General features: G+C 49.6%; 1 protein-coding gene across 3 annotated transcripts in view; it reads left to right on the forward strand.

Moving 5' to 3' along the window:
* Positions 1 to 893: 893 nt before the first annotated feature.
* LOC103189875 (cytosolic phospholipase A2 zeta) overlaps positions 894 to 11818 on the forward strand; it is a 22217-nt gene continuing 11292 nt past the window's right edge. Inside the window, exons 1-7 of one of the 3 annotated variants that reach the window (XM_007910423.2) lie at positions 894 to 981; positions 2982 to 3021; positions 3555 to 3678; positions 4971 to 5113; positions 8506 to 8704; positions 10114 to 10225; positions 10468 to 10611. In XM_007910423.2, the coding sequence (XP_007908614.1) occupies positions 2996 to 3021; positions 3555 to 3678; positions 4971 to 5113; positions 8506 to 8704; positions 10114 to 10225; positions 10468 to 10611 (748 nt within the window). In that variant the 5' untranslated portion in view covers positions 894 to 981; positions 2982 to 2995. Of the gene's footprint in view, positions 982 to 2224; positions 2253 to 2557; positions 2876 to 2981; positions 3022 to 3554; positions 3679 to 4970; positions 5114 to 8505; positions 8705 to 10113; positions 10226 to 10467; positions 10612 to 11818 lie in introns of those variants that run through there. The other 2 variants (XM_007910422.2, XM_007910421.2) reach the window with 2 other exon arrangements.

Consider the following 11818-nt stretch of genomic DNA (forward strand, 5'->3'; position numbering starts at 1 on the left):
AGAAGGAGAGTTGAGTGCCATCCGTATACATGTGGAAGTTAACCCTTTGTCTGCGGTTGACATCACCGGGAGAAAGAATATAGATTAGAAGGAGAAGGGGGCCGAGGGTAAAGCCTTGGTGAACCAGCAGGTGACTGGTCGGGAGCAGCAAAATAAACCGTTTCGAAAATGATGTACTGGCGGTTTGTAAGGTTGGTCTCGAACCAAACCAATACTGTCCCATTGAGATGGATCATGGCAGACTGGATTTAGAGGAGGATCGCGCTATCCTTCATGATACCTAGGCAGCAGTGACAGAGTGGGGCTGCATATCCAGGACACTATCGTACAGATATACACATTCGCACACCCACAAACACACACACACACAGATACACACACTCGCACAGCCACACACACACACACACAAACATTGTCGGAATGCTCTTCAACAACAACATATGTACATCGCATGTTACATACACTTGTGGGGAAACTGTGACATGACAGTTTGACTCCCCGATGCCCCAATTCACTGGGCAGCAGTTCAGGGGAACTTGGCATTTTCGGGTGTTTAATGACAGAGGATTTGGGTTCTCAGTTAAGCTTTAGCAGCACAGTCTGTGCCCAGCACTGCCACATACGGGTCTTGCCATATGTATATGTACATACTATGTATGTACGTAGTTATGTATGTATGTATATATGTATGTGTGTGTGTATGTATGTATGTTTGTATGTTGTGTCTGACTCACAAACTGATATGAACATTCACCATCGCCGCACAAAGCATTTCAGAAAAAAATCCTGTGTATTTCCTCCTATTGGACAGGAAAGCGGCAACGCTGAGGCAGTGTTTGATCTGAAACTCTCTTGAAATATGACTCACTAAAAGGAGCGGAGCTTCTTGGAAATTCTTACCCAAGGACTCCAGGAACTCGCTGAGCGTTTGTTTACTGAAGGAGGTGTTGAGGATTAAAACAATCAAAACAGTGATTCAAGGTAATACAAAACTACATGCAAAAACAAAGCCCAATGCTTAATACTCTCCAAACCAAACTGAGATTTCCATGTATGCCTACTATCCCCCTAATTACCTGCCCGTATCCTCGATTCCTTTGGCTCCGGTCTGCTCCACTACCCCCGCCCCAACCACAATACCATCGGTGGCCGGGCCTTCAGCCTCTCAGCCCCGAGGCTCTGGAATTCCATCCCCCAGCGCCTTCGCCGCTTCCTCCCTTTCCTCGTTCAAGGCCGGTCTCAAGACCTTTCTCTTTGACCATGCCATCAGCTCCCCTCTCAACTAACTACCCCCTCCTCGCCCCCTCCCTCCCTCACCCTGACCATTGCCACCTCCTCGCTCCCTCTCTTCCTCACCTCAAGGCCATTCATGGCCTTGCTCCCTCCTACCTCTCCGACCTACTATCCCCCTAAGTAACTGCCCATACCCTCCGTTCCTCTGGCTCCGGTCTGGTCCACATCCCCCGCCCCAACCGCCCTACTATCGGTGGTCGGGCCTTCAGCCCCTCAGCCTCCAGGCTCTGGAACTCCATCCCCCAGTGCCTTCGCCTTGCTTCCTCCCTTTCCTCCTTCAAGGCCGGTCTCAAAACCTTTCTCTTTGACCGTGCCTTCAGCTCCCCTCTCGACTCTCTACCCCCTCCTCGTTCCCTCTCTTCCCTCACCTCACCCTGACCATTTCCACCTTGCTCGGGTCCTGTCCCAATTGTACAGCGCCTTGGGACGTCCTCCCGACGTGAAAGTCGGTCTATAAATGGAATCTTGTTGTTGTTGTTGTTCCCTCCCCTCACGCCGACCAATTCCTCCCTCCTCATTCCGCCGCTTCCCTCCCCTCCCCTTGACCATTTCCCTCCTGCTAGGGTCCTGACCCAACTGTCCAGCGCCTTGGGACGTCCTCCCGACGTGAAAGGCGCTCTCTAAATGAAATCTTGTTGTTGCTGCTGTTGTTGTTGTTGCTTATGCATTGAAATCCCACAGACAGATCTCCCAATAAACACAATCACTATCATTTACAGTGAATCACGTGAAGCGCTTTGCGGTGTCTCTGCAACATGATAAACCGCTGTATCACATGTCCTGTTTATCTTTGATACATTCTGCGCTGTTGCTCAACACAGATTTGTGGTGAATTACTTCCCATTAATATTTATGTTAACTCAGCAGTGACAAAGTGCGAGATTGACCCTCCCTGTACCGACACAATAAATATAGACACGTATCACACGCAGACAGTCCTCGTGTACCTGGGCATTTAGGTGTGCGATTCCCTCACCCGAGAGTATTGACAGACAGTGTAGAGGGAGCTTTCCTGCGTCCCTAACATTGACCTCGGAGTCTGGACGGACAACGCACAGGGAGCTTTACTGTGTCTGTAACCCTGACCTGGGGTGTGGACGCACAGTGTAGAGGGAGCTTTACTGTATCTCTAACCCTGACATGGGAGTGTGGGCGCACAGTTTTGAGGGAACTTTACTGTGTCTCTAACCCTGACCTGGGAGTGTGGACCCACAGCGTAGAGGGAGCTTTACTGTGTCTCTAACCCTGACCTGGGAGTGTGGATGCCCAGTGTAGAGGGACCTTTACTGTGTCTCTAACCCTGACCTGGGAATGTGGACGCATAGTTTAGAGGGAGATTTACTGCTTCTCTAACCCTGACCTGGGAGTGTGGACACACAGTGTAGAGGGAGCTTTACTGTGTCTCTCACACTAACCTGGGAGTGTGGACCCACAGTGTATGTGGAGCTTTACTGGGTCTCTAACCCTGACCTGGGAGTGTGGACCCATAGTGTAGAGGGAGCTTTACAGTGTCTCTAACACTGACCTGGGAGTGTGGACCCACAGTGTATGGGGAGCTTTACTGTTTCTCTAAATCTCATCTGTGAGTGTGAATGCGCAGTACAGAGGATGATTTACTGAGCTGGTTTCAATAATTTTGAGGCGTTGCCTGTTAATATTAATCCTATTTTTCTTCATTCGCATTAAAGATCGTGAAGAAATCATGGGAGGCGTACAATCTACTTCAAGGTATGGAATTCACGGTTAACTGGAAAACACAATGCGTTAAAAACACAGACAGCGCGCGTGATAACCTTATTATTGTTAATCAATTTTGAAGTAATGTTGACACAATTGTTACCTATATTGCTGCTCCATAGACAATAATTATAAAAAAAGAAATAACCAATATTATTGGACGTAAAAATTGGAGTGAACAGTCCTGGTATATGTCAAAGATTAACGCATAATTCTCTGATAACTCTTTGTATATGTGTGGTGTCTTGTAACATATTGGTTAGTGAGCTCGCCTCACAAGTGAGAGGACTCGGGCTCAATTCCCGGGTGGGCCAATGTGAAACCATCGGCAAGTTTCTTAACTCCACACATACATACACGTCTCTGTTTCCCTTGTCCTTTGCCTAGTTTACCTAGGAACCCGCTGTTAGTCGATTGGCAGATCGCTTTACGATGGCTAGTAATTCATCCAAAGCAATTGTCATCATGCTTTAACAGTGAGAGGTCATCTTTAGGATCATTGTTGTGGTTTATTTGGATTTTAGGCAACATGAACCTTCGGTAAGGATTTCCAAAGAGCTCTCGGAAGGGGAGAAGTGTGCGCGGAGGAAGCGCAACAACGTAGTCAGACATGCCATCTTGAAACTGACAGGGAAATGTCCTGACAAGGTACTGAGTGTGTGTGCGTGCGTGTGAGCGACAGAGAGAGAGACTATCAGTGAGAGGGTGAGTGACAGACTGAGCGTGTGAGAGTTACTGAGAGTGAGAGGATGTTTGGGAGTCTGTGTGACAGACACAGTGTGTGAGAAAGAGAGATTGAATGACAGGCTGAGAGTGTGAAACAGACGGAGAGTAAGAGGGTGCGAGTGACAGAAAGAGAGCGTGAGAACGAATGAGAGTTAGAGGGTTGAATGACTGTCTGTGTGAGCGTGTGAGAGAGATTGAGTGGGAGAGGATGGAAATCACGGACTGAGAATGTAAGAGATACTGAATGTCAGAAGGTGAGTGAGAATGTTTTTCAGAGAGAGAGTGGAGAGAGAGTGTGAGGGAGAGTGTGAGGGAGACTGCGTCAGGGAGTGTGAGAGAGTGTGAGGGAGAGTGTGTCAGGGAGAGTTTGAGAGATTGTGAGGGAGTGTGTCAGGGAGAGTGTGAGAGAGAGAGTGTGATGGAGAGTGTGAGAGAGAGAGTGTGAGGGAGAGTGTGCCACAGAGAGTGTGAGAGAGAGAATGTGAGGGAAAGTGTGAGAGTATGTGTAAGAAATAAATTTTGAGAGACAGACTGAAAGTGTGAGTGAATTTGAGTGATAGACAGAGAGTGTGAGAGATTGGGATTGTGAGAGTGTGTGACAGGGAGTATAAGACAATGTTTGAAAGTGTAAGAGAGAACGATTGTGAGAGCGATTGTGTGAGACTATGAAACAAAACATATGAGAGAGATACTGTGACAGGGTGTGTGAGATTCTGTGAGAGAGTGTGTGGGAGAGTATGTGAGAGAATGTGTGGGAGAGTGTGTGAGAGAGTGTGGGGAGAGTGTGTGGGAGATTGTGTGAGAGAGTATGTGAGAGAGTGTACGAGAGAGTGTGTGGGAGTGTGTGTGAGAGAGGGTGTGTGACAGTGTGTGAGAGAGTGTGGGGGAGAGTGTGTGGGAGAGTGTGTGAGAGAGTGTGTGGGAGAATGTGTGGGAGAGTGTGTGAGAGAGTATGTGAGAGAGTGTATGAGACAGTGTGTGGGAGAGTGTGTGGGAGAGTATGTGAGAGAGTGTGTGAGAGAGTGTGTGGGAGAGTGTGTGAGAGAGTGTGTGGGAGAGTGTAGGAGAAAGTGAGTGTGAGAGAGAATGTGTGAAAGAGAATATATGAGAGAAACAAAGAGAGAGAATGAGAGGGAAATAGTGAGAAACATAGAGAGAGAGAGGGGATGTTTGAGAGACAGCGATTAACGTGTCGTGGCGTGTGTGTGTCACAGGGTCGTGAACCCACCATCGCAGTGCTGGGCTCGGGGGGAGGTCTCCGCGCCACCATCGCCATGCTGGGGACCCTCCAGGCGCTGGCGGATAGCGACCTGCTGGACTGTGTCAGCTACCTGAGCGGTGTGTCAGGCTCCACCTGGTTAGTGAGGAGACACAGCGCACATCTGGCTCTCCCTCTCTGTCTGTATCTCTGTGTCTCTCTCTCTCTCTGTATCTCTCTCAGTCTCTGTATCCCTCTCTGTCTCTCTCTCTCTCTTTGACTGTCTGTCGGTCTGCCTCTTTGTCTCTTGTCTTTGTGTATCTGTGTGTGTGTCTGCCCGTCTCTCTCTCTCTCTCTCTCTCTCTCTCTCTCTCACTCGCTATATATATATATGTACATATCTGTGTGTGTCTGTCACTCGTTCTGCCTGTCTGTCTGTATGTCTCTATGTCTGTGTGTTCCTGTGTGATTGTATATCTCTCCGTCCGCCCGTCCCGTCCCGTCCCGTCCCGTCCGTCCGCCCGCCCGTCCGTCCGCCCGCCCGCCCGCCCGCCCGCCCGCCCGCCCGCCCGTCCGCCGCCCGCCCGCCCGCCCGCCCGCCCGTCCGTCCGTCCGTCCGTCCGTCCGTCTGTCTGTCTGTCTGTCTGTCTGTCTGACAGTATATCTCTGTGTCTGTATGTCTCCGTGTCTCTGTGTTTGTGTGTCGCTGTGTATTTATCTGTCTCTCTTATTATATAAAACACTGTGGATCATGTCTTCTCCAGCACAAGACTCCGTGAAACAATATTCTTGCCTGGCTTCACTGCCTTGCTGAACCCTCAGGGAATCCAGTACAAAATCCTCCTTCTCTCCTTCAAAGGTCTCTCTCTCTCTGTCTGTATCTCTCTCTCTCACTTACCGATCTAACCCCGGTACCGTCCTACTGACGGCAATTCTCAACCCAAATTTGATGGACAGGGATTGAGCATCTCTGCCCCCACCCTCTTGAACTGTACCCCGAAATCTCTCCGCCTTACCTCCTCTCTTATCATCTACGAGTCCCGTCCGAAGACGTTCCTCTTCAACATTGCCTTCGGCCACAGTCCCAACCCCGCCCCGACCTCCACACCTCCTGACCCAAAATCCGAGCACAGATCCTAGAAACCTAGACTGCCCAGAACACTGGGAAGCTTTTCCTACATGAAGGACGCTATATTACTGTAACATTTTGTTGTTGTTGTTGCCTATGTGTGTCTATCTCTATGCGTGTGTCTCTCTGTCTCTGCGTGTGTGTCTATTTGTGTCTGTGTGTGTGTGGGGGGGGGGGTGTATGTGTATCTCTATGCGTGTGTCTCTCTCTGTCTCTGTGTGTGTGTCTAACTGTGTCTGTGTGTGTGTGGCTATCTGTGTGTGTATGTGTGCTTGTCTGTGTGTGTATGTGTGTATCTATCTGTGTCAGTGTGTGTGTGTCTGTCTTTGTGTGGGGGCCATGGGTGCCTGTCTGTGTGTGTGTCTGTGTGTGTGAGTGTGTGTGTGTGTGTTTGTGTCTGCGTGTATGCGTGTGTCTATCTGTGTCTGTGTGTGTGTTTGTCTTTGTGTGAGGGGTATGTGTGCCTGTCTGTATGTGCCTATGCGTGTCTGTGTGTGTCTCTCTGTGTGTGTGTGTGTGTGTGTGTGTGCCTGTCTGTGTGCCTACCTGTGCCGCCCGCAGCACAGCAGCAGTCCTGGTCAAAGTGACAAATAACATTCTGTCCATCTGCGACCAGGAATCCCTCTGCCTCCTCGTCCTCCTTGACTTCTGGGTCCTTCGACACTGACGACCACTCCACCCTCATCCACTGCTTCTACTCTCACCTCAGCCTTCACAGGCCTTTACTTGAATGATTGAGATCGTACCACTCACACTTTCCCACTTCGTCTACACAAACGGTTTCTCCTCTCGCACCCATGTTGTCTTGTGCAACGTTCCTCAGTCCTCTGTCCTTGGTCCACACCTCTTCAAAACTTATATGTTCCATCTCAGTAGCACCATCTGCTGACATGGGCTCAACTTCCAAATGTATGTGGATGACAGCAAACTCTACCCGTCTGTCACCATCCCTTGACTCCAGGACCACTGTTGTCCTCAGAGAATGTCTGTCAGACATCAATTCCTGGATGAGAGCTAACATTCCTCATTTCATCACCAAGATGACCCAAGCGCTCTTGATTGGCTCCCATCAGTGCCTCCACACCTCAGGCTGACAGCGTCGATATCCAAGGATGTACACTCAACCTTGCTAACCCATTCCGGAACTTTGGGGTCTTGTTGGATCCTCATCTATCCTTTCCACCCCACATCCGAGTGAGCAGCACTGCTTTCCCCCCATATCCGCAACGACGCACAGCTCCACCACTGTCTCACGCCGTTGGCCGCCGAGGCCATTATACATGCTTTCATAACAGCAAGGCTTGACGGTGCAATCTCCCTGCATTTCGGTCTCCCCAATTCCTCGCTCCGTAGGCTGCAGATTACCCAGAACTCTGCAGCCCGTGTCCTCTACCGCACCAGACTCCATGAACCTATCACCCGCATCCTCGCCCGTTTCCACGAGCTCCCCTTACCCCAGAGGATACAATTGAAGCACCTGATCCTCATCTTCAATACCCTGCATGGTCTTGAACTCCATCCCGCAGTTCCACCGCCTCGCCCCTCCCTCGTCTCCTTCAACAACCATCTGACGACCCTCCTCTTCGACCGTGCCATCGATTACGCTGTTCCCCCTCACCCTGACCGCACTATCCACAATCCAGACCCCCAGCTCAGGTCCGAAACATTGGCTGTCCAATCGCCTTGGAACATCCACCCAACGTGAAAGGCGCTATACACACTTAATGTTGTGGTTGTCATGCGTCTCTGTCTGTATTCTTCTCTCTGTCTTCATGTGTCTTTCTGTCTGCTTGGTTCTGTGTGTGTCTGTGTGTGTGTGTGTGTGTGTGTGTGTCGGTCTGCCTGACTCTTTCTCTCCCTCCCTCTCTCTCTCTCTCTCTCTCTCTCTCTCAGTCACTCTCACTGTCTCAGTCTCATTTTACTCTCTCTGTCTCTGTCTGTCTGTCTGTCTGTCTGTGCGCTTGTTTGCGTGTGTGTGTGTATCTGTCTGTCTGTGTGTCTGTCTTTGTGCTTGTATGTCTGTGTGTTTGTCTGTCTGTCTAGCAGTCTGTTTCCCTCTCTCTCTTTCTTTCTCTTTCTCTCCCTCTCAGTCAGTCTCTCCCCTTCTCAGTCTCCTTCTTTTAGTCTCTGTGTCTCTGTCTGTCTGTCTGTCTGCCTGTCTGTCTGTCTGTCTGTCTGTCTGTCTGTCTGTCTGTCTGTCTGTCTGTCTGTCTGTCTGTCTGTCTATCTGTCTGTCTATCTGTCTGCATGGCTGCCTCTGAATGAATTTATGTCTCTATCTTTCTCTTTATGTCTCTCTCTATGTCTCTCAATTGCTCTTTCTCATCTCTCTCTCTATATCTCTCTCTCTATCTTTCCCTATGTCTCTCCTGAGAAGGGTGGTAGGGAGTGAACCTCAGACCGACCTCTCTTTCTTACGCAGGGCTATGAGCCAACTGTACTCCCAGATGGAATGGTCCGTAAACATGGAACAGATGGTCAGTGATCTCAGATCACAGATCACTGAGAAAAAGAGGACGTGTCACGATTCCATGGAGTACCTCAAGCAGATAGGGAACGATCCCACGTACTCACTCACTCACTTCTGGGGAGCCTCGCTGGTCTATGACTGCCTGGGCAAGGTGGGCTGCAACAACACAGTGTGGACTCATCCCAAGACATCACCTACACCTCTCCATGTCTCCGTCTCTCACACGATGTCTCACTGGCTCCCTCCCTACCTCACGCTCTCACACACAAAACTCTCTCATACACACACTTCATCCCTGTCACTCAATGGCACTCACTCCTACACACGCATTTACAATCACTCACTCACAAACTCACAAAAACTCTCACACACTCACTCATATGGATTCACTCAGTCTCACTCACTGACTCCTTCACTCAATCACACTCTCACACACATATAAATTCACTTACTGACTCACTCACGCACTCACACAAACTCTCACGCACTCACACAAATAGATTCTCTCACTCTAACACACTCTCACTCAATCACAAACTCACACAAACTCTCACACACTCACTCACTGACACACATAGATTCACTCAATCTCACTCACTGACTCAATCACGCTCTCACACAAACTCTCACACACTCATACACATAGATTCACTCACTCTCACTCACTGACTCACTCACACTCTCACACAAACTCACACACTCACACATATAGATTCACTCACTCTCACTCATTGACTCACACACTCACTCATACTCTCACAAACATATAGATTCACCCACTGACTCACTCACGAACTCACACAAACTCTCAGACACTCACACACATAGATTGATTAACTCTCACACACTCTCACACACTCACTCACTCACTCACACTCTTACACACATATAGATTCACTCACTGACTCACTCAACAACTACACAAACTATCACGCACTCACACATACAGATTCACTCATTCTCACTCACTGACTCACTCACACTCTCACACAAACTCACACACTCACACACATAGATTCACTCACTCTCACTCATTGACTCACACACTCACTCATACTCTCACAAACATATAGATTCACTCACTGACTCACACAAACTCTCACACACTCACACCCATAGATTCATTAACTCTCACACACTCTCACACACTCATTCACTCACTCACACTCTTACGCACATATAGATTCACCCATTGACTCAGTCAACAACTCACACAAACTCTCACGCACTCACACATATAGATTCACTCACTCTCACAAACTCTCACACATTCTCACTCACTTGCACACTCCACTCACAAATTCTATCAGAAACTCGTTCACTCACGCATACATACACCACATTTTCTCACACACTGACTCACACATATATACACCCATTCACTCACAGTCACACACACACTTCTTCCCCACTCAAATACTCACACTGTCTTCTACACACTCACTCTCACACACACATACACTCACTCTCCCACACTCCTTCACGCGGACATAAACCTGGCCAACGCTTGTGTCTCGGGATGGGAGAGCGTTGCGGATAATGTATGTGTGTTAATTGCAGATTGAGACCAGCAAACTGTCCGATCATCAAGTCGCTGCCAGTAACGGGACAAACCCCTACCCCATTTATGCTGCCGTTCACGGACATCGAGAGCGACATTCACACACAACAGGTCAGTTCTTCTCTGACCGCATTACCCCCCGAACACTCCGTCTACCCTTCGTGTCGGAGCTGGTGATTGCTCCTAAATCCCCCAAACCCCACTGCCCGTCCCTCCTCTCATGCCTGACTTGCTGACTGTTCCCAGCGACGTCAGTTTTGGCTCCAGATTTCCAGAACCTGCAGTATTTTGCCCTTCCCTTTCCAGCCTCTCCTTTGGTTAGTTTTGCTGAGCTGATTCTCTGTGTTTGGTAGACGCCTGGTTCGAGTTCACTCCTCACGAGGTTGGCTTCCCGACTCCGGGCGCTTTCGTCTCCACCAAAGAGTTCAACCACAAGTTTGATGCCGGAACGAAAATAAAAGAGATGAATGTGGAGAAGGATTTAAACTACTTACAGGGTACGAGAAGTCTTTCACTACCCCACCCACACCCGCCCCCCAGCCCCAATCCCCCCCAATCCTCCCTACCCCAACCTTCCCTCAACTCCGTGACGACGTCTCAAAGCGCTTTCCAGTACTCCAAGTGATGTGCAGTGACTGCATAATTAAGCGGTAGCACGCCCTCCCTTCCAGTCGCTGGAAACAGACAGGAAGTGTGTGGTTTTATCTGTCGGACAGGACACCGGGAGCGACATAAATTGAAACTGAAGGAAAGACAGAAAGAGAGAGAGAGATTCTCAGAGACTCAGAGAGAATGAATGCGAGAGAGAGAGACTGAGAGCGTATGAAGCATTGAAAGTGAGAGAAAGACTGACTGAGAGAGATGTGCGATAGAGAGAGAGACTGAGTGAGAAAGACAAACGGAGAGTGACAGTGAGTGAGAGAGACTGACAGCGAGAGTGACAGATCGATTGACAGTGAGAAAGAAAGAGTGAAGCATTGAGAGAGAGCGAGAGAGAGAGAGAGAGAGAGAGGAGATAGCGAATGATAGAGAGAGAGAGTGAGAGAGAGAAAGCGAGAGAGAGGATGAGAGCGAGAGAGAGACTGAGATCGAGAGACAGAGTGAGAACGTGACAGGGAGTGAAAGAGAGAAATTGAGAGAGAAAGAGAGACTGAAAGGGTAAAATAGACTAAGAGAGACCGAGAGAGACGAAGTGAAAAAGAAAGACTGAGAGAGAGAGAGAGAGAGAGAAGGAATGAGCACGAAAGAGAGACAGAGAGCGAGAAAGAGAGAGTGAGAAAGAGAAAGAGAGAGAGAAAGAGAGACCGAGCGAGAGCTCAAGGGAGACAACGAGAGGAAGAGATACATAGCGGTAGCAAGCGATAGACTGAGAGAGAGACGCCCGCCCACCACCAAACTCTACCAGCCCTACCTCCCCCCCCTCTCTCTCTCCACCCAGCGATGGAGACTCAACTTAAGGTAAACAGGTTCGAGTATCCTGACACGTGCGTTTGAGTGAGGCTTTGGGGGAGTGGCGGGGCGGTTAGGGGGTGTTGGATGGGTGGGGAGAGCGGTTAGGAGGTGATGGGGGTATAGGGGGAGCGGTTAGGGGGTGTTGGGCGGAGCAATTATGGGGTTTGGGGGGTGGGGGCGGTTGAGGGTGTGGGGGGAGCGGTTAGGGAGTGTTGGGAGGGGGTGGGCGGTTAGTGGGTGTTGGGGTTGTGG

Source organism: Callorhinchus milii, unplaced genomic scaffold, assembly GCF_018977255.1.
Source record: "Callorhinchus milii isolate IMCB2004 unplaced genomic scaffold, IMCB_Cmil_1.0 Scaffold38, whole genome shotgun sequence".
NCBI classification, from domain to species: Eukaryota; Metazoa; Chordata; class Chondrichthyes; order Chimaeriformes; family Callorhinchidae; genus Callorhinchus; species Callorhinchus milii.